The 23,513-nt window shown below is 37.3% G+C and overlaps 1 protein-coding gene across 4 annotated transcripts; it reads left to right on the forward strand.

Moving 5' to 3' along the window:
- The first annotated feature begins 1,773 nt into the window (after positions 1–1,773).
- On the forward strand, positions 1,774–21,784 carry nadkb (NAD kinase b). Of its 4 annotated transcripts, none has more exons than XM_066708941.1 (12): positions 1,774–1,830; positions 3,265–3,514; positions 4,338–4,421; positions 6,821–6,950; positions 7,473–7,581; positions 8,830–8,915; positions 11,324–11,426; positions 17,559–17,719; positions 18,352–18,451; positions 18,773–18,930; positions 20,521–20,612; positions 20,709–21,784. In XM_066708941.1, exons 2-12 carry the CDS (start codon positions 3,276–3,278, stop codon positions 20,866–20,868), a joined length of 1,422 nt encoding a protein of 473 aa, XP_066565038.1. In that variant the 5' UTR covers positions 1,774–1,830; positions 3,265–3,275; the 3' UTR covers positions 20,869–21,784. The 4 variants fall into 4 exon arrangements, with proteins under 4 accessions (XP_066565038.1, XP_066565040.1, XP_066565039.1 ...); XM_066708943.1 differs by having other exon boundaries at positions 20,521–20,603; XM_066708942.1 differs by lacking the exon at positions 1,774–1,830 and adding an exon at positions 1,846–2,229.
- Positions 21,785–23,513: the final 1,729 nt, after the last annotated feature.

Below are 23,513 nucleotides of genomic sequence, written 5' to 3' on the forward strand. Positions count from 1 at the left end.
TCTACTAACTTTGCAAAGAGAGCTGGCAATATTTGTCCATTCTTCTTTACCAAACTGTTCAAGCTCTGTCAAGTTCCTTGGGGAGCATTGATGGACAGCAATCTTCAAGTCATGCCACAAATGTTCACATGGATTTAGGTTGAGGCTCTGACTGGGCCACTCATGGACATTTACCTATTTTTTTACTTAGCCACTTCCTAATAGTTTTGGCTGTATGTTTTGGGTTGTCATGCTGAAAGGTAAACTTTTGTTTCAGTTTCAGTTTCTTGCAGAGGACAACAGGTTTTCCCTGAGGACTTTTCTATTCTTTGCTCCATTCATTTTCCTTTCTATCCTGTCAAATGTCCCAGTCCTTGCTGTTGAGAAACATCCCCATAACATGATGCTGGCACCTCCATACTTCACACCAGGGATGATGCTTTGGTTTAGATGCTGTGTTGGGTTTGCGCAAAAGATAATACTTTAAATTGAAGAACAAAATACTATTTTTGTTTAGTTAGACAAAGAAACTTCTTGCCACTTCTTGCTTGGTCATCCAGTTTGAAGGGATGGTTTGATCTAGTCAGGGTCTTAGTGGTGTCATTCACCTTCCACTTTTTAATAATAATCTTGACCATGCTCCAAGGGATATTCAAGGCCTTTGTTTGTGTATTCCCTCCCCCTGATCTGTGCCTTTAAACAACTTTGTACCAGAGTTAATTTGAAAGCTCCTTGGTGCTCATGAGTCTTTGCTTTGAAATGCATCACCCAGCAGAGGCAATCTACGGAAACTGATGATTTTATAGTGAAATTCACATTTAACACAGGTGGAGGCCACTTAATTGGTTTGTGATCTTGAAGGCAATTGCTTAAAGCTAAGTTAGGAAGGCTATTACAAGGGGGTGGCCAGTTTATCCAACCAAGCTATTGCAGTTTTGATTTTTAATATATTTTCTACAAATGTCTAGAATATATATATTTTTCAATTGGAAGTTGTAAGGAATTGAATGGGAATATGTGGGAATAATTGAAGAATCATTGAATATGCATTAAATACTGATTAATAATCTAACAGATTATACTGGCTACTGAATAATAAACAATATAGCTAATTAGTAGATAGGTCAAACCCTCTAGTACATTTCACTGCACCACTTCTGTAACCTTGTGGACGGCTGTCAGAAACAAAAGGAATTTTTGTTATCAATATATCCATGTTTACCTCATTCTCTCAAAGGGTCAAGGCAAGGGAAATCAAATGTTATGAGAACTGAGTGTCTCTGTCTGCTACAGACTTCTCAAGACACAGACAGAAAGGCAGATACACACAGCCAAATTAATTAATTTCGAATAGTCCAATATAGTTACTGATCAATACTAGAAGTTCTTACAATACTGTAAAATTGATTAATCTTTATTTAAATTAACCAGGTGATACATGCACGTAGCGCTTAATCGATAACCATAGGGTGAACTAGAGAATGAACATCCAGCATATATAGCAAACTACACTATTAGTATGTATTGTATAAATAAATGTTTATAAATTGAAGTTTATAAATTAACTGACAGGGGAACCTTAGACAACATAAACGTAACAGTACGCCCACCCATGGCCCGTCACTGTTTGAACCTGCTACGATTGGTGCAGATGACTGGTCGTGTTCGTGCTGCGCAGATGTCCGCAGTCCTGCGCGGATCTGCGCAGCTTCACCAATGGGATCTGCGAACTTCATCAGATCTGCGCAGAGCAGTGGAAATCTGCGCAACAATAACGTGACTAGTGTTCCTGTTCAAGGCCCAATGACAGCCTACTCGTAAAGGCAACGGCTGCGTCTGTTATTTTTAAAGGTACATGATAACTGTGTTACTGTTTGTTTATTGCTATTTTTGGATGCACTTTAATTTAAAAGCACATTTATTATGAAATCGGTACTTCTATAGTATTATCCTAATATGAAAGCCTAAACCGGAAAACATCTCAAGTCAAGGTTTACAATAATGTCAGATCTGAGATATTGGTAGCTAGAAAAAGGCAAAGCTAGTATCTGTCTTACGGAGCTGCAACTATACCAGCGGTTCTAGCTAGTGCACCTATTATTAAGCTTTTGTTTTTCTGTCGTGATTTGTTTCTTGTTCAGAAACCCTTTCGTTCGACCGTAAAACGTGTTTGTTTGGACATCCGTTTTATTTTCCACGCTAATATACATACCCTTGACACTTCCTGCAACACCGCTCTACATTTCACCTGTAAGTGCTACCGTAACAAATTGTAAAGATACTACCAGTTAATGATTTATTTTATACATTTGATGATGGCAAGAAGTGGCCACAATAATAAAAATAATACTCGGTATCACAAACCGTAGCAATTGTGAAGCTACAATGATTTCCAGCTGCCCTAACATTGTCCCTTTGTTGTTTACTGTAAAATGTATGATTTGGTTCATGTCGGGACGCTTGCGTATGTTCGTAGGTGTTCACCATGCACTCTTGATTAAATTGGGTGCATGGACTATGTATATGTTGTGATCAATATTGATTAGTCATACATTTTTCTTTCCAACCATATTGTTAATCCCTTTCCTCTATAACATCTATAATAGACGTTATAATATTTTAAAATGGAAAATATAAAAAAAATCAAGATTACAAAGACAAGTTCTGGTCCAACTGTCATGTCTATTGCATATTTATTATGTTGCTAATGTTATAGCACTGAGGCACAGAAACAGCAGCTTTGGTTTCTCAAGTGCTTATTGCTTTCAGAATTGAAGGCAGCCTACAATCATCATTGTCCTCCCAGGAGTATTAATTACAACATTGCATTGTCTGTAGCTTCGCTGAACCAGAGCGTCCTTTCTCAGAAATGTTTGTTTACAAGAAAAGAAACCCACTTGATCAGGAAGCACTTTTACTGTTATTTTTTAAAAAGCAGACCATAAAAGCCACCAATTGTACTACTTATTCCTGTTCTTCTTAGGCCATATTTGCTATCTCCTGTGTTTTAAGATTTAATGCAACAGTGTATTCAAATGGCAATAATGTTCTATTTTCTAAGACTACCATCTATGTATATTTTATCTTATAATACCTACATGTTAGGACTAAATACTACAGAACACTCCAACAAAATTAGTCTAAACATGTAAACATGTAATGTGTGTTTGTGTAGGAATGTGGAACATGCTTATTTTTGTCACTTTGTGAGTGTGCCTCTTCTTTGTAGTTTTTCCTCACCATGATCTAAGGAGATCTGTTTGAGATCTTTGTTTGTTTGGACAGTGTAGTGCAGCATGGAGGGAGTGGGGGAGAACGACAGGGAGCAGCATAGCTCTGGTGGGCCCCAGCGGAGGAGGGAGCGGCAGGGCAAGTCTCCTAGGAGGCGGCGAGATGTGAAGAGGCCACAGCGGCAGCAGGAGGAAAAGGAGGAAAGAGAACGCCCATTGTTACCCAGGCAGCCAGTGATCTCTGAGCCCTCAACCCACAACTCGGAGTCTTCAGACTCTTCTGCGAAAAGAAGGGATGGGTGCAGGTACATTAAATACAGAACTAAATTGACTGGGACTTTGCCCTGTTTAGCCTATACACCCAGGTGTGTCTGGGTCTGTTAAGTTTCTTTTGCTATTTTACCATTTCAAAATCAGCCCTCTCTCTCAATTTTAAGAGTCATGTATGCTACAAAAAAAAGTATTTCCAGATGAATACATTTTTGTCAGCTATTATGTAAAACACAAAAACATACACACATTATCTACAGCAAGTGTCTCCAGTACCTGAAGAGATACAGGTCTTTAGGTTTCATTCCAGCTGCTATAACATTTAATTAATCGAAACCATGTTGATTTAATACATCAATATGAATGTGAACCTTAGTGATATAATCTGATTGACTAGGTATTTCCAGGATCAAGGTTAGGGACTGAATTTCAAATATACATGCAAATATTCTGTTGTATCTTTTACGCCTGAAACAAGTAATGTGTGTTTGGAAGGTCAAGAGGGTCTTGACCAAATAAAAACTTTGATAGAACTGCAAATCACAAATTAAAAATTACATTAGTTTAAAAAAATATATATTTGTATGTGGTAGAAAACACATTTTCATTTTGGGATTGATGGGCAATTAAATATACATCTTTAGAACCATTTGACTAAGGAGACAAAGACCAAAGTATTATATTACATGGTTTATACAGGAGGTGTATTGACTACATGTATTATTTTTCTTTCTAACAAGAGGTGCATCCTGTGTATTGCAGTTTGGTTTACTCTTAATCCATACAATGACTGAATTGATTGGTGTTTTCTTTTCTTTTTCTCTTTCTTTGTGTCATTTATTTTATTTTGTTGTGCAGAAGACCTCATTTTCTACATGGACCATATCCAGCAACACACTTTGGACCCAAAGCCTGCATATTACCTAACCCGACTTCAGTTATGTAAGAGACTCTATTTTTTGATACAAAAACATATAAAAAATGAACAGAACAGAAATTTTATACTGAAAATAGCACTTACAAAATGAATCAAAGGCTGTATTCAAACCATAGTTTCTGCAAAAGTAAACAGTACAGTGTAATATATGTGTATATGTGTGTGTGTGTGTGTGTTTAACCTTTGTGTGTGATCCTGAGCCATTTACTTGTTTTACAAGAACAGTTGCATTACCACAGATTATGTTGCAATTTTTTTATTTTTAGGATTGAAAGTGGAAATACCTTTTACCACAAACCACTAATGCTCAATAGATGGGTAACACGGTTTCTTTGATATATTCATGTTTGAAGATTGAAGTAATTTTTTCTCTTGGGGGAGAAAAAAAACAACACAGCAATGATGTACCTTTTAAGATAAGCTTCAAGAAAGCAGAAAAGATCAGTTATGAAAAGATTGTCATCTTGGCTAAATTTGCAATTCATAAACCATGCAAATTCTACCAGCTGACGTGATACGTTCATCCAGATACAGTTATACAGAAAAAAATATTGTACGTTCATTGTGGCAATGTTCCTGCTATAGCACACAGTATGTTTATACATGAATTTGCTAACAGTTTTGAAACACATTATTAGGGCAACTGACCAAACTTTTTGCTGCACTGCAAAATCTTTTCCACATTTGCTGACCTCTGTTATTGCCTCTTGCTACATTTGCACCTTTAATGTACCACAGTTCCTAGACTGCAGACAGATACATTAAAAAGAGGGGCAACAAAGCTTAGAAAGTAACTATGTATATGTAATTGCAATCACTTTTACAGTAGAAGCCGTTCATTATGTTACAACATGGTCAACAACAAAAACTCAAACCAAGAAACAACCACTAGATACAAACATTACATTTTTGTGTGTGAATAATTGAAGAGAACAAGCCCCGAAATAGATTATACCTTTTTGGTTTGTAAGTTTCAAAAGGGAAACTATCAGAGCACTGTGTATATATATATATATATATATATATATATATATATATTGAGGGTAAAGCATTACAAAATAGAAAATAAACATACAATTAGGAATTTGAAAAATCCCAGAACACACATTAATTACACATTCTAGAACCTTGATTACATACACCAGTTTCACAGATAAGGTAAGGGCAAAGTTACAATACAAACCTGTGATTGGTTCGTGTAGGAACTATGGACAATGGTGCTGGGTATTCCAAAGGTTCTGATGTGCTTGTGTGTGTGCACAGTCCACAGAAATCCTTCCTGCCCAGCACCAAATCCATACACCTGCAGAGATAGCAACTTACCATAGCTGACCTGGCACTAAAAATGCCATGTATCCATCCTCCAAACCAGGACACAGAAGAGAGGTAATGTATTTTGTGGCTCTCAGTCTATCAAATCAGTGAAATGTTTAAAACAGACATAGAAATGCAATCTCTCATCATGTTCTTCTATGTTTTGAAATGCATTTTACTGGAATAATGAGAAAAAAATGGTTGGCTGGAATTTGGACCCTGAAAGAGAAAGTTATACAAATATATTTGTATAAACCAGACTTTTACCAGAGACTCGCTGAACACTGTTACACATAGTACAAAGGGTAATGAGATCATTATAAAGCAAAAGTTGAAAATAAGTATAAGTATAAGTAAAATAATAATTCAATAAGATTAATGTACTCTGTTTAGACTGAGAGCTCAGTATTCCATGGACATGGACAGTTATAACAGTATAAAATAGGTGTCAGAAGCAGAAGTAAAACAAACAGTGAGTCAATGTGTATCTAGAGCAATACTAAGTTGATATGTAAAGAAAATAATCACATTGATTTTGTAATCATACATTGCAGCAGTTAAACAGGAGTAGTGTCAATACTTTGCAGTGTCAATCTTTACTTTATGTAAGGAAAAGGTTTTAAACTCCAGTTCCAGTTTACTTAATTAGTCTGATTACAAAGTTAATGAGCTACATTTAATACTTCTCTCCAGGCTCTAAATATTCTGTGGGTTCTATATCTATATATGGGAGCCTGCAGCATATTTTGAGTAATTAAATATAATAAAGAAACATGCATCTTAAATAAGCCTGGCTGAGAAAATAATGACATTCATTTAGTAGCTTGATTACTCCAGTTGGACCCAAAATCAGAAGACAACATGGCCCTCTGGGAACTGAGTTTGACACCCCCTAAAGACACACACTTAATGTATTGTTTTGTAGGGATTGCAACCCTTACTTGAATAGATGTAAATCGGAAGAGAAAAATAAATGTGTGATAAATGTGTGTGTTTTAAAGAAAGACTTAGAAAAGCATAGGGGTGTCCCACGGCTACAATGCGGTTGTCACTGTGTGCAGATGCTATAGAGCTACTATTCTGACTGCAGGCACATCCAGGATCCAGCCAGTCAGCGACTGACTTGGAGTAAGCCTCCCGTCAATGTGCTGGTCATTAAGAAGATCCGCGATGAGAGTCTGCTGGAGCCATTCAAACAACTCTGCAGGTTCCTGATAGAGGTAACCCTCCCTGCCTGTGGCACCTATAACTCTGTAAAGTATCATTCAGAACAACACATTATACATTTATTTTATATAGTGCTTTTAATCAGGAACTGATCTTGGGGCCTTTTATAAATGCTAGTTTACAATGATAATTTTGAAAAAAAAAAGACTGATTCAGTTGCTGAATGGTCTAAACCAAAGTGGGTGGGAATTCCCTAAAGTGAAGAATTTGATGAAGACTACAAGTTAGTTTGGCATGAGCATTTGTAGGACTGTTTGGAGACCATTATCTTTTGGATTTGACACAAATGGCAAATTTATCAGATGGCTAACTATTAAGCGGATGGTTGTGGTATTTCCTTCCTTAGTAAAGCAGGTTCTGCCTTAACCCACTGATTCAATCAGTTCACAGTCTTGCCAGAGAAGTAATGGGATTTACCTTCAGAGTTTAAAAGATAGAGCAGCTGACCCACACCTCTCTCTCAAAGCTAGCATTCCATTCCCCCAATACACCCCTCACCCTCCCTCTCCTTGCAGGAAAAGCAGCTTGTGGTTTATGTGGAGAAGAAAGTGGAAGAGGATGCCACCCTCTCTAAGGACGAGGCATTTGGCTCCATCCGAAACCAGCTGTGCACTTTCAGAGAAGGTAGTGCAGCCCAGTGTGAGCCAAGGCAGTCGACGTGTTTTGCCTTTCACACTATTTACATTCAACCTAGCAGCAATCTCATTCATGCATGGCACTGGTTGATTTGCTTATCTGGGCTAATGGGACAATTAGTAATGAGGGCTGTGGCTCCCCATGTTGTGTAAGTTTCTGTGGTTGTGTTTTTAGATTCCCAGCTCTGAAGTCAGAACACAAATGCCATAGCCCAAATGTGTGTCTCACTTAGAATTCCAGATCATTCCAAATCCAAAACTGAAATATATTTAACAGCAATAACCTCACAAGTTCAAGGAGGATGTTAAAATAATCTAATGAAATGTTTGCCACAAGCCAGGGCAAAAATTTCAATAGACCAAGCTGCTATCATCATCGGCAAGCTGAAGTAGAGTTATGTTATCAACTGTAAAAATAAAAATAGATTGTGTGGGAAAATAAATAAGTGATCATGTGACTGGCTGGGCATTATACAGTAGTTATCTTCAGTCCTGATTCTGGACATACCCAGTCTTTCATATTTTGTATGTGTCTTTAATCAGAATTTAAGGATAATTAGGATGGTAAATGATTCAGTTATGTAATTGAGAGCTTAGTTGGACAGAAAACTAGAAACCTCGGGCATACAAGACTCAAGGTTGGAGACCCTTGCCTACCAAGGAAGTAATTCATTTCATTCTCGAAAAAAAAAAAAAAATACATGTTTAAAGCATTTTATCTTTTAACAGAGTTTTACTTGTTTTCCTAAACAGGCCCACTCACCCCGTTCTTAAAGCGATCCTTGCATATTAACGTTTCATTTCATAGACATTAGTTTTGTATTTCCAATTAACAAGGCTGATAGCTAAAAGAGACAATCAGAGAAGAGGAGTGGTAGTGGGAATTCTGGCAGTTAACCACCAAGCAGAATAAAGTGCCATTTATGACCTTAATAAAATAATACAATTAAATTAAATAAATAGCTTGCAACGCATTGTTTCCCTTCAGCTTTGAAAACGAAAAAAGAAAGCCGCACGCCCTCCAAGCACTCCAAAATTAAAAACATTACCTGGTTTCGTTTTGCCTAATAAAATTAATTGTTTTTCATTTGAGTGTTTGAAGTGTGTGTGGCTTTCTTTTTCCTTTTCAATTGAGATTCAGTTCTGTTGGCTTCTAATTTTGGATGTGCGTCCTCTTCCAAATATTCGGTTCTGTACTAACACTGTTTTTTCTTTTTCTTTCTTTTTTTTTGTAAAGGTTATGATGACATTTCGGATTGTATAGACCTGATTATCTGTCTAGGAGGGGATGGGACTCTGCTGTATGCTTCCTCTTTATTCCAGGTAAAAAGAGAGTAGCACAATGATCTTTAATAAAACTGTAGTTACATATGCCTTTCTTATCTAAAACTTAAAGATCCCAAAAGAGGACTTTAATGTAGATTAACTGTCAAACTCTTTTAATAAATTCAAGGATTGATCATTTTTTAAGATCTCCCAATGTAATTTGTCTATGCTCATTTACTGGTCTAAGCCATGCCTGGTAAATTGACATTCTTGTGATCAGTTGTAAGCTTTCATTTATTTTGGAGCTACCAAGAAATATATATTTTCAGAACAAACATTGCTTACAATATTTCAGAGGTTTGGAAGAACAATAAAACAATATATAAAACGTCCTCTTGCCATTTAGACTCATCTATTTCATTTAGCCAGTGGTTCATTTATAAAGTAGGCACTGATAATGGCATTGAAAAAATTTGTTATCAACCTCAACCTCTCCTGGTAAGAGGAGTGTTTTAGGCTTTATTTGTACTGTCAACATTACTGTTTGATTTACAGTGCCTTGCGAAAGTATTCACCCCCCTTGGCATTTTTCCTATTTTGTTGCCTTACAACCTGGAATTAAAATTGATTTTTTTGGGGGGTTTGTATCATTTGATTTACATAACATGCCTACCACTTTGAAGTTGCAAAATATTTTATTGTGAAACAAACAAGAAATAAGACAATAAAACAGAAAACTTGAGCATGCATAACTATTCACCCCCCCAAAGTCAATACTTTGTAGAGCCACCTTTTGCAGCAATTACAGCTGCAAGTCTCTTGTGGTACGTCTCTATAAGCTTGGCACATCTAGCCACTGGGATTTTTGCCCATTCTTCAAGGCAAAACTGCTCCAGCTCCTTCAAGTTGGACGGGTTCTGCTGGTGTACGGCATAGTCATACCACAGATTCTCAATTGGATTGAGGTCTGGGCTTTGACTAGGCCATTCCAAGACATTTAAATGTTTCCCCTTAAACCACTCGAGTATTGCTTTAGCAGTATGCTTAGGGTCATTGTCCTGCTGGAAGGTGAACCTCAAAACTCAAATCTCTGGAAGACTGAAACAGGTTTCCCTCAAGAATTGCCCTGTATTTAGTGCCATCCATCATTCCTTCAATTCTGACCAGTTTCCCAGTCCCTGCCGATGAAAAACATGGTGTTCTCGGGGTGATGAGAGGTATTGGGTTTGCACCAGACATAGCGTTTTCTTTCTGGCCAAAAAGCTCAATTTTAGTCTTATCTGACCAGAGAACCTTCTTCCATATGTTTGGGGAGTCTCCCACATGCCTTTTGGCGAACAGCAAACGTGTTTGCTTATTTTTTTCTTCAAGCAATGGCTTTTTTCTGGCCACTCTTCCGTAAAGCCCAGCTCTGTGGAGTGTACAGCTTAAAGTGGTTCTATGGACAGATACTCCAATCTCCACTTTGGAGCTTTGCAGCTCCTTGAGGGTTATTGTTGGCCTTTTTGTTGCCTCTGATTAATGCCCTCCTTGCTTGGTCTGTGAGTTTTGGTGGGCGGCCCTCTCTTGCCAGGTTTTTTGTGGTGACATATTCTTTCCATTTTTGAATAATGGATTTAATGGTACTAATGGTGGGATGTTCAAAGTTTTGGATATTTTTTTATAACCCAACCCTGATCTGTACTTCTCCACAACTTTGTCCCTGACCTGTTTGGAGAGCTCCTTGGTCTTCATGGTGCCGCTTGCTTGGTGGTGCCTCTTGCTCAGTGGTGTTGCAGACTCTGGGGCCTTTCAGAATAGGTGTATATATGCTGAGATCATTTGACAGATCATGTGACACTTAGATTGCACACAGATTAACTTTATTTAACTAATTATGTGACTTCTGAAGGTAATTGGTTGCACCAGATCTTATTTAGAGGCTTCATAGCAAAGGGGGTGAATACATATGCACGCACCACTTTTCTGTTTTTTATTTTTTTCATTTCACTTCACCAGTTTGGACTATTTTGTGTATGTCCATTACATGAAATCCAAATAAAAATCCATTTAAATTACAGGTTGTAATGCAACAAAATAGGAAAAATGCCAAGGGGGGTGAATACTTTTGCAAGGCACTGTAGGCCTTACACTTTCCAGTTTCAATGAAAGGCAATGAAAAGATCACTATGTTATGCATAACAATGTATTATTGTTTCATTATAAACATTAAGATGATGTACTGTTTTGTATGCTTGATCATATTATCTAATTTTAGTTGTTAGATAAATAAATAAATAGAAGTCTGTCTGAACCATTTCCACTTCACTAAACCTTTTTTATGTTAAAAATATTGAATACTAAGAAGTGAATAATGTTTGTTTTGTTTTTGTTTACAGTATTTAATCATTTGAAATACAGCTCTAGAGCTTTTTTAATGTTTTTTGAGTAGAGATTAGAATTGTCTAACAATTGTCTGTCTGCAGGGCAGTGTCCCCCCCGTCATGGCATTCCATCTGGGCTCTCTGGGGTTTCTCACGCCATTTAAATTTGAATCTTACAAGACAGAAGTCGCCAAAGTTTTTGAAGGTATGGTGAGATCCCATGCTACATGTCGAATAGTCCTGATTCCCTCAGGTATCCATCCAGTTCTCCTCTCTTGCACCACATTTGTGGAATGAACTGCCCAAGAGCATTATTATACCTACACCGTGTCCTATCGCCTTTTGACACATCCATTTAGATTAGACCTGTATATTTTATACCTTAATTTAACACTGCAATGTAAAGGTGTTTTATTTTTAGTGATGCTCTTGAAATATTGTTTTATGAGAAGTGTTAGTGCAATTGCTATTTTATCCATACTTATTTGTTGCAAACATATGTTATGAAACATAAGTAAGTAGGCTAATGATTACTTACTTTTTTAGAATGCCAGGAACAGAAATATGTAATCATTACTTATTTTTTTAACAACCTTTTACTTTTCATAGTATTGCCAATTGCTATTTTATCGATATATGAAAAACAAGTAATGGGAACTGTTGCCTATTATCTATTATCGATGTACTGAGTTTAAAACTAACATACAACCCAATCACGCTTCACTCCTAGTACAAGCACAACCAACAGGATGAACACTATCAGAGATTTTTAATATGCATTGCATTAATAATATTACAAATAAAAACAATACAGAGTAACAGTTGCAAAAAGTGCGAAGTGTCTATGACAATTAAAAAAGTACATTATAGAACAACCTTTAAAAACATACAAGCACACCATTAGATTCAATAAGTTCCTTCCCCTGCACTGCAATGCTCTATATCGCTGCAGCCCCGCTCCCTCTTGCTAAAATTGGAGAGAGAGCTGGGGGTGGGGGGGGTCCATGGCCAGGATGTCCTTCCCTCTGCCAAGTGGCTTAAGGCCAAAATACCTCTATTACTTTAATCTAAGTCTTCCACTGACTTCTATAGGGGGGTTGCCTGAACTAGCCTACTGAAGTAAACAGTGCATGATGAGATGTTCTGTATGTACTTTTTATTGATATATAAACATAAGTAAACATAAGTGTCATTAAACTGTGAAATTAAAATAAAGATAACGTAAGCATCACTAATGTTTTGAAAAACTGCCATATAGCCTATCTTCGTTCAGTGACTGACTTCCCTGCACAAATCCATAGCAGATTTTTGAGCCCTCCTGCTTCATTTTGTCAATTACCTTTTATCCTCGTATAAAGAATAAGTAATGAGAACTATTGTCATATGTTATTGTATCGATGTGTATGTAATGGTGTTCTCCTGTAAATCCTTATATTCAGAAATTCTGTGAAATAAGTAACCATTACTTATTTAGTGTAAAACAGGGTTATAGAAAAAAGGAATGAGTAACCATTACTTATTTATTGAAAAAATGTAACTGAAAAAAATACTTTAATAAAAAACAGGCAAACAGAAAAAGTAACCAACAGGGAAACTTAAAAATAAGTAACCATTACTTATATTTTGAAAACCAGTAAACAGAAATAAGTAAGCATTAAGGAATGAGTAACCATTATTAATAATTGAAAAATAAAGAAGAATATAAAAATAAGTACTCATTACTTATTTTTCAAAAGAAAGGGAAATAAGGAATGAGTAACCATTACTTAGTTTTTGATAACCATGAATCAGAAATAAAAAGATAAGTAAACATTACTTATTTTGCAGAAAATAACTAAAACAGTAACAAGAAATAAGTATCCATTATTCATTTATTGAGAAACAGTGAAAAATATAACAATTATTATAATTACTTATTTTGAGAAAAATCTGAAATAAGTAATAAGTAACCATTACTTATTTTGTGAAAAATAAAGAATGCAATCAACTTCACGGAGGTTGTGAACATTACACATGCAAAGACTGCATGAACAGTGAAAATCCAGGGCTTAATTTGTGCCAGATCATGCCTCTCAATTTGAGACTGTCTGCGCTCTAGGACCTCTTAGCTCACAGCTCTGGCACCCCCCCCCTGTAACATGAAAAAATGTACATTGGGTTACAAACCCAGTGAGTGTTTTGTTTTGTTTTGCTTTGTTTATTTGCTTGTTTTATACCTGAAGTTTACCCTTTTAAGGCCAAGGCTTTTTTAATTTCACACCTTGAAATAAAGCCATTTATTTTTTCACCAAAGTTCCGAGTGGAATCTGTGGGCCAAGTTTAATTATTGCCGCCCTTCCAGAGCTCGGCAAAGAAGTGGAGGGTGACAAACCTACATATTGAATTGATGATCATTAGCACCTGTTTGGTAAAATAGTTTAATCATACACATGACTATATGCTTACAAATTCCCTGACTTTTTGCAAGTGTATCTAGAAGAATTGATGCTGTTTTGAAGGCAAAGGGTGGTCACACCAAATATGGATTTGATTTAGATTATTCTTCTGTTCACTCACTTTGCATTTAGTTAATTGATAAATATAATCTATTAACATGTCTATTTTTGACACTATATCTAAATGAACAGGAAGTCATTTGCAGATATCTCTAAATGATTTGCAGGTATCTCTAAGTCATTTAAAGATATCTTCAAATCATTTAGAGATATCTGCAAATCATTTAGATATCTTTACAAAGCACCTGATTTAGATATCTCTAAATGGTTTGCAGATATCTGTAAATGATTTAAAGATATCTTTAAATGACTTAGAGATATCTCAAAATATTTAAAGATATCTTGAAATGCATTTAGAGATATCTCTAAATTATAATTTGGCTTGCCATAGCGCTCCGGCACCTTGCAATTTACAAATTGAATCTTCATTATATTTTATAGTTGTGGTTGTTGAGATAAATAAAATCAACAGTAGTAGTAGTACTCTTGCTATCTTTTTGTGACCTTTTGTGATCACGTTTGTGACGATTAGATAGCAGTCATGTACGCAAGTCATGCTGTTTTTGGCAATAATAATCAGTTTCACTACCAGTTGAAGGGGGATGAGATCTGTACTCCCACCTGCTGGACATTGCGGGGGAGTACAAAAGCCAAACCTTGAGTACATGGACTGTTTTAGGATTGCTGAAGAAAATGCATTAATTAAATGAACTTAAACAATGAATAGAGAATGTGTTTCACCTGTTTTTTAAGATTAACAAAGTAAAACCTATAATGAAACTTGTCCCTACTGCAATGTTGAACTCTGTCCCCAGGCTACCACTGGGATCATGTTGCACATGTTGTGGGAATGCCCTGATGTGGTATTCTGGAATCAGGTCTTCTCAACAGTATCTACTATTCTTGACAAAGACATTCCTTCTTCTCCTAGGATATTATTATGGAATAATGTGTTTTTTCTTCAACAATAATTGATATAATTGGCTGACCTCAAGCAGCCAAAACAATTATTGCATTCCGGTGGCAAATTCTACACTTTCTTCTCTGGCCTCAGTGGACTGCATGGTTCTGTGGAACAAGGATGAGGACTATACTGGTTTGGAAGACAGTTGCAGACTTTGATTTGTTAGTTTTGATGCATTGTATTGATACTGTTTTTCTTTTCTTCCTGTGAGATCCTTATTGGGGTGGATTATTTATCACATTGCATCTTCTTCACAATTAACAAGGAGTGTTCTCAGCAGTTACACTTAACCCTTTTTCTTTTCTTTATAAAAATAGGTTACAGTACATGTTTACAGATAAACAATTGTTAATTTAATGGAAACAAATGCTGCATTATAGTCTACAATAAGCAATACATTTAGTGGTACCATACTTACAAGTCCACATATTTTTTAAAGTAGCCTATGTTTTGGTAGAATTCTTGTGCAGATATATTTTCTTTTAATTACAATCTTGGCAAAACCAAAAAATAAAGTTTTTCTTTGCTCCACACCTTTCAAAAATGCATCTGAAGGAATTGGTCAGCCCTTAGCACAGTTGAAACCAGCTATAAACAAATGTATTGTTTTCTAACGTTGGCAGGTATGTGTTTTATATGTATGTTATGTGTAAAAAACTATCAATTTAAAACTGCTATACTGCACGATTTTCTTACCTGCTGTGCTTAAATGTTAATGGTTGCTTGTTGTAGTCTGATGTGGTCATTTTTACATTGAAAATCGATGTTTCAGTGTAAAATACCCATACAGAAGGATTTACAAGTTGCCGTAGACAGACACAGCTGCTGTTAAGAAAGAGCTGCACTGTTTCTCTGTGACAAAAAAGTAAAGCAGATGACCAGGGGACAGAAACCAATTGCCCAATAAATAAACAAATAAAAAAACTTGCAAAATTTAGAAGCATGTGGCCACTACATGTCATGTTTACCGAATGATTGCCTTCCTGGATGAACTCATCCAAGATTTCATTTGTGAACGTTGTCAGCATTTTGAAATCCTAGAGATCAAGGCCTGTCATGTTGAGGCTCAGCTTGTTTATCTGCGCTCTATTAGTGATATGGAAGAATTAGTCAATCAGCATTAGAGAGATGGTATGCACACCAAAACCTAGGAGAGCTGAGACCTTAGAGCAGGAAAGAGTACAGAACTGCTGGGTTACAGTAGGTTGTAACCGCAGAAAAGGGTGCACACAACCCTTAAGAGACATCCCAAGAGCTAGAAATGCCCAACAGGTTCCAAATGGTGGACACAGAGTTGGACAGTGACAGCTCCGATGGGTGATGGGAGGGCAGTTGAGCACCAGAGTGTCCACTCCCCCCCAGAACAGGGAGGTAGTTATAGTAGAAGACTCGATTCTTAGAGGTGTAGATCACACATTGTGTTCTAGTGATAAGGAGACCCGCATGGTATCTTGCCTGCCTGGTGCTGGTGTAGACGAACTACTGGCCAAAGCCAGGGGGAATCCACTGGTCCAATTTGGAACCAATAACATAGGAAAAGGAAGGGCAGAGGTTCTGCAAGACAAATGTAAAGAGTTAGGAAAGAAACTAAAGAGCAGAACCTCCACTGTAGTTTCCTCTGAAATACTCCTCTAAATCCTCCGGTACCACGTGCATGGCCAGGGAGACAGGCAGAGATTAGAAAGTTTAACATGTGGTTGAAATCTTGGTGTAGGGAAGAGGGTTTTAGGTTTATGGAGCATTGGTCTTTCTTCTGAGATAGTTGGGACCAGTACAAACTGGATGGTCTACATCAAAACAGAAGGGGGGCTAATGCATTGGGAGAGAGTATGTGTAGAGTAATTGAGAATCTTTTAAATTAGGGACTGGGGGGCAGGGAGCTCTGACAATGTTTTGTCTCATAATGGTGTTTCACATTGGCACTTTTAATAAGTGCCACGGTTTCTGAACATATGAGACACACTGGTTTAGTGCTCCCTGTGGGAAGTATGAACAGAAATAAGTCTGTCCATTCTGGATTAAATGCTCTGTTTTCACTGTCCACTTTTCTTTTTTTGGAGAGCGCCATTTGTTCCTTATTTTTCTCTCCCTTTCTCCGTCTCACCCATCTTTTTCTCAACTTTTTCCGGCGCAGTCGTCTGTATCTCTCCCTTTGTTTTCTCTACATGTATTGCTATCTCTATTTTTCTTTCTACCATCTTTTCATGTGTAACTTGCCTCTAACTCTCTCATCTGTCTGCACTGTAGAGTTCAATGTTTACCGCCTGCAAGGTACAGACTTGATTGGCTGAGTGGTATCACGTGGGATGGCTTAATTCACATGCAATTGGTCTATGCGTTTCCTCATCCACTAAACCACTACCGTAAAGACTACAAAAGCTGCGCTGGGTAAAACAAGAAGCGCCCCGTCAGGTATTAAAACATAACCTTCTGTTTTGGCTGTAGGTCCGGGTCCGTATGGGACAGCTTCTGGGTCCGGACCCGGACCTCTGATCTACAGCCTTAGGCTGAATTAATGGAGGATAAACTGCCATGTACAATTTACAAACAATTACTTTAAATACATTCAAACGAGTAGAGTTAACCCACTATCAGTAGCAGTAAGTTTGATCCAGTGTATTTACCTCTAGGTTTGAGGAGGCATCTTGGTGCTTATATCCCAGTTTGTGAACAACACTCCTGCTGAGGAAAAGAATATAAACCAGCACAACTGCAGATCTTGAGGGTTTTTAGTGTAACAGGTCAAATCACAGGTTTTATGTGACTATAAAGCCTTCAGGATTTAAGCCCTCGAGGACTGGAATTACCTACCCCTGATGTAAAAGGCTATACATGCACTGTGCTGAGTGTCTTTTTGTTTGTTTGTGTTATTTTGCAGGGAATGCAGCAATTATCCTGCGCAGCCGTTTGAAAGTCAAGGTTGTGAAGGATATATCGCACGTGCAGGAGGCTGCCCAGCACTACAAGGCAGAGGAGAATGGGCTGGTGCCACATAGCCACATGGACAGTGAAGCTGGGAAGATCACTTTACAGTTACAGGTAGTTCTGGATTCTTCACTGAAAGAGGCCTTAACACATAATAATAATAATAATAATAATAATAATAATAATAATAATAATAATATTGAGTAGAAGAAGAAGAAACTGATGATGATATTATTATTATTATTATTATTATTATCATCATCAGTTTCTTCTTCTTCTACTCAATATTATTATTATTATTATTATTATTATTATTATTATTATTAATAATAATTCTCTCACAATGAAAACCTCACAACCTACTCTAAGTTAAGATTTTATTGGCCCATCCTGTGTATATATTGTGTGTTTGGGTGGGAAAAAAAAAAACTAGTTGTATCCTTCCCCCCCTCCATAAAGTCCAAAGAAATGTCTTGGCTTTACAGGTGTGTAAGGCAAGGTGAAATGTATCACAAGGTCCTGAAATGTATTCTCTGACACTTTGCATCCATGCCGTCTGTGATACTTGGATAGCATTCAAACATTAATTTTGAGAACTGTTATAGATAATCATATAAACATTCTTTCTGTTTTAGTTTTAGAAAATCCAATCAAAGGAAAAAGGAATTGTACACCCACTCTCTCTCTTATAATGCATCTTCAGTTTCTACAGTTAAGTGATAATAGGCCTTGAATAATTCCCTCAGGTGCTCAATGAGGTGGTTGTTGACAGAGGCCCTTCTTCATACCTGTCCAACGTGGATTTGTATCTAGATGGCAGGCTGATCACGTCTGTGCAGGGAGACGGTGAGTGCCTACTGGGAGAGCAGACCTTGTATTTAATGTGATGTCTAGGCTATCGTTTTCATCCTGGATATTCATCTGATTACCATTCAGCCCTCAAGGACTGTAGATCCCTTGATTTTAGTGACATTTAAATGGATCGATAACTAACATCCAGTGGCCAGTCTTCAGAAACTGATGACTAAGGGGTGAATCAGAAAACCAACTGGATTCAGGCTCACAAGGTCCATTGTTTCACCTATTTGTATGCTTCAGATTTTCATGCCACTTGAGTGCTTAATAACTACCTAATTCAGCTTTCTGAATTCTGTCTCCTTGGTCCAGGGGTGATCGTGTCCACGCCCACAGGCAGTACTGCATATGCGGCGGCAGCTGGAGCCTCCATGATCCACCCCAACGTTCCGGCAATAATGGTCACCCCCATCTGCCCTCACTCACTCTCCTTCAGACCCATTGTGGTGCCAGCTGGGGTGGAGCTCATGGTGAGAGAGAGAAAGAGAGGAGGAAGGGAGGGAGAATTTGACTGAATAATGTCCCGTTTCCACTGGCGGACGCGTCCGGCCCCTGACGCTTAAACGAGTGTTTCCACTGACGCGTCCATGTTTTGTGGACGGTTAACTATCTGGTGTCAGACGTGGCTGTAAGCGTCCATCACACCCACTGAGGAAATACTTCGCTTTCAGAAGCGGAGGTGTGTGCTAGACTTGTAGACAGACAGGGAAGAGATCAGATACATTGTGACGGAAGATATAATCTCAAGTGCCCTATGAGATCACGAAGAAATTACAGTTTTATTAGCAGCATGGAGTGAAATCCACGTACAGAAACAATGACTGCTTACAGTTAATATCAGTGTAGTAAAAACTTGGATTTCACAGGACCGGTGCAGTGCACTGACTAGTTAAAAATAAATTGAAGGATAATAATCAAAACGGTAGCAGACGATTTTTTAAATATTTTATGAACAACTGGATGGTGTTTCAGGCTGTGTTTTGTGAATGGTGTGCAGGAATAAATAAATACAGCAGATCTGGGTTTCCCTCTAAAACATTAAGGACTGGTTTAATAAATGCATCCATAAACGCCATGACTGGAACGTGCACACTTTAGTTAAATTATAACCTGCTATATTGTAGCTGAATGATTAATCGTGAAACGTGTGTATTTTGTTTCAAATGTAATTTGCCCTGCTTAAGGATGTCTGTTAAGTAAATTATAAATAATATGGCAAAAAGTATTGTTTGCAGTTATAAATCTGCAGAAAGAGTAATAAGTTAAGGGAGCCATGTTGTGCCATTTAAAATACATATATACTATCACAAATGATGATGATGATGATAATAATACTAAATAGCAAATATGTATTGTTATTGTTGCACATGGAAACGTATTCTTATGGGGACGTGCTTGTCTGAGTATAATGTTGTCTATACACGTTTAGCTCTTCCTAATCTCTCTTAACAGAAACGTGCATTTATTATGCTGTTTACAATCATGTAAAGCAGAAAGAATAAAATAGACACAAAAGTCCTCTCCACGGCTGGCTGTATAGCTCGTAGTGTTGTTTCTGTCTTTGTTTTTAAAACTAAACACAAACCAAACTCACAATCGCTCTGCTCCTCCCATAAGAGGGGATGGACTTCACAATGGCCTGGTTTTACAAAAAAAGCTCTGGGACCATGGCATGGCACGACACGGACGCTTAAGCCAGTGGAACCGAGGCATAAGTGAGGGGAACATGACTGACCGACTGACAAAGAGCGAGCGAGAGGGAGAGGGGGACGGAGGGAGATGCAGAAAAGTGGAGGGTACAAAAAGAACGAGAGAGGCACTGAAAAAGATTGAGAGTTATTCAGAAGACCCTTTGACTCCATTTAACCTGTTTCAAGCCACATTACTTACATGAATTCAAGATGTATTGCAGAATTAATACTGAACCCTGCTGTCTATGTAATTAGAATGCAATGCAATGCATATTTGTAATATAATTTTCTAGTTTGAGTCAAGTTTCCATACACCTCATATTACTATTATTTTTTAGTAGTAATTGAAAGTTCTGTTTTTACCTCCAGATAATGTTGTCTCCCGGGGCCAGAAACACAGCTTGGGTGTCATTCGATGGGAGAAAGAGACAGGAGATTCAGCATGGTGACAGGTATACTCAGTGAGTTTGTAAACTGCAGTCAAGTAGCATGATCATGCAGAAAATGGTGGTTAATTAACTTCTGTTTTTCTGTTTTTCTTCCCTCAAACATTCTAGCATTAAAATCACAACATCCTGCTATCCCGTCCCCTCCATTTGTTGCCATGACCTGGTGTATGACTGGTTCGAGAGTCTAGCCGAGTGTCTGCACTGGAACATTCGCAAGAAGCAGACAAGACTTATGGATGTCACTGACTCCTCTGACACAGAGAACTGACACACCCAGAGGATGGGAAGGGAGGGAGGGTATTGTGTCACATTCATTTAAAACTTCCAAACACAAGGTGCTTGAAAGGCATGCCAAATTTAAGCACATTATTGTTACGTATTGTTATTATAACTGTCACTGATTCAACAGGGCTTCCCATATTATTGTGCTGAGACAGACACTAAAGCACTAAACCAGTCCTATAGGAAAACATGCACTGGTCCCATCTTCTACTCCACAGTTGAAACATATACTCAGAGAGACAGAAGTCCAATTCTCATTTAAACCATTCTTGGAAGACAAAACAAAAATGCCCATATACATGCATGTAGCAGTAATATCTGCTGGCTGTTCTTGCTATCTTCTTAAAGATGAACAGACTTGCTTTTCAATAAACAAGATGCTTCAATTTCTTCATCAGATATGATGCATCCAGGTAAATAAACATGATAACTATGTTATGTATATTATTTGAGATCTTTGCTCTTTAAGTTATTATACCATTTATTGAAATACAGGGTATCAATATAGCATGTCCATATTTAAGTGTAAAGGATAGTAGTTTTAGAATTTAACAATTGCATCCTTTTTAATAAATGCTTTAAACTTTGTTGTCTTCTTCCTTAATAAATGTGCTAAATCTATATATTGAAAGGTGCACAATATGGACTTGCATCATGTTGGCTGAAATAATGACTTGCAGTTCCTTTATCAACCTGTAGACACACATTTAACCATTACATGCACAGATGTTTTTATACACACACACATGAAAAATTATTAATAATATAAACCAGGTGTACACATACACACACATATAAACACTTTTATTTATGTATATTTACAATAATACATAAAATGTGAATCTGTAATTCCAGACTGTATTGCACTTTTATAATGCTCTTATGTTTTGTAAGTTGCTCTGGATAAGGGTGTCTGCTAAGAAATAAATAATAATAATATAAATATATGTAAATATTTCAATGTGTATACAGTGCATCCGGAAAGTATTCACAGCGCTTCACTTTTTCCACATTTTGTTATGTTACAGCCTTAATCCAAAATGGATTAAATTAATTATTTTCCTCAAAATTCTACAAACAATACCCCATAATGACAACGTGAAAGAAGTTTGTTTGAAATCTTTGCAAATTTATTAAAAAAAAAAAAAAACATAAGTATTCACAGCCTTTGCCATGACACTCAAAATTGAGCTCAGGTGCATCCTGTTTCCACTGATCATCCTTGAGATGTTTCTACAACTTGATTGGAGTCCACCTGTGGTAAATTCAGTTGATTGGACATGATTTGGAAAGGCACACACCTGTCTATATAAGGTCCCACAGTTAACAGTGCATGTCAGAGCACAAACCAAGCCATGAAGTCCAAAGAATTGTCTGTAGACCTCTGAGACAGGATTGTATTGATGCACAGATCTGGGGAAGGGTACAGAAAAATGTCTGCAGCATTGAAGGTGCCAATGAGCACAGTGGCCTCCATCATCCGTAAATGGAAGAAGTTTGGAACCACCAGGACTCTTCCTAGAGCTGGCCGCCCGGCCAAACTGAGTGATCGGGGAGAAGGGCCTTAGTCAGGGAGGTGACCAAGAACCCGATGGTCACTCTGACAGAGCTCCAGCATGTCTCTGTGATGAGGTTTTCTTGATGAAAACCTGCTCCAGAGTGCTCTGGACCTCAGACTGGGGCCAAGGTTCATCTTCCAACAGGACAACGACCCTAAGCACACAGCCAAGATGACAAAGTAGTGGCTACAAGACAACTCTGTGAATGTCCTTGAGTGGCCCAGCCAGAGCCCAGACTTGAACCCGATTGAACATCTCTGGAGAGATCTGAAAATGGCTGTGCACTGACACTCCCCATCCAACCTGATGGAGCTTGAGAGGTCCTGCAAAGAAGAATGGGAGAAACTGCCCAAAAATAGGTGTGCCAAGCTTGTAGCATCATACTCAAAAAGACTTGAGGCTGTAATTGGTGCCAAAGGTGCTTCAACAAAGTATTGAGCAAAGGCTGTGAATACTTATGTACATGTGCTTTTTTTGTTTTTTATTTTTAATAAATTTGCAAAGATTTCAAACAAACTTCTTTCACGTTGTCATTATGGGGTATTGTATTGTTTGTAGAATTCTGAAGAAAATTAATTTTAATCAATTTTGGAATAACATAACAAAATGTGGAAAAAGTGAAGTGCTGTGAATACTTTCCAGATGCAATGTATATGTATGTATATATGCATCTGTAAATGTGTATATACATGTATAGTAACAAGTGTAATATATTCAAAAATATATATCTTTGCATATATACATTGATTGATTTATATTTGTATTTAAGTGTGTTTATATATAACATGCTTACAAATATGCATAATCAAATGTTTACATATATATTATTTTAGACGTGTGTGTGTGTGTGTGTATATATATAATATATAGATACGAGGTCATATATATTTTTGTGTGTGTATTATGTATTATATATATATACACACTCACCTAAAGGATTATTAGGAACACCTGTTCAATTTCTCATTAATGCAATTATCTAACCAACCAATCGCATGGCAGTTGCTTCAATGCATTTAGGGGTGTGGTCCTGGTCAAGACAATCTCCTGAACTCCAAACTGAATGTCTGAA

This window comes from Amia ocellicauda, chromosome 7 (assembly GCF_036373705.1).
Source record: "Amia ocellicauda isolate fAmiCal2 chromosome 7, fAmiCal2.hap1, whole genome shotgun sequence".
Classification (NCBI taxonomy): Eukaryota; Metazoa; Chordata; class Actinopteri; order Amiiformes; family Amiidae; genus Amia; species Amia ocellicauda.

Excerpts from the sequence above, each read along its gene's own strand:
- nadkb (XM_066708941.1), top strand. The coding sequence starts at position 3,276 with ATGGAGGGAGTGGGGGAGAACGACAGGGAGCAGCATAGCTCTGGTGGG. Across the intron at positions 8,916-11,323 it reads ATGCTTCCTCTTTATTCCAG|GGCAGTGTCCCCCCCGTCAT; the intron begins GTAAAAAGAGAG and ends GTCTGTCTGCAG. Across the intron at positions 11,427-17,558 it reads AGTCGCCAAAGTTTTTGAAG|GGAATGCAGCAATTATCCTG; the intron begins GTATGGTGAGAT and ends GTTATTTTGCAG.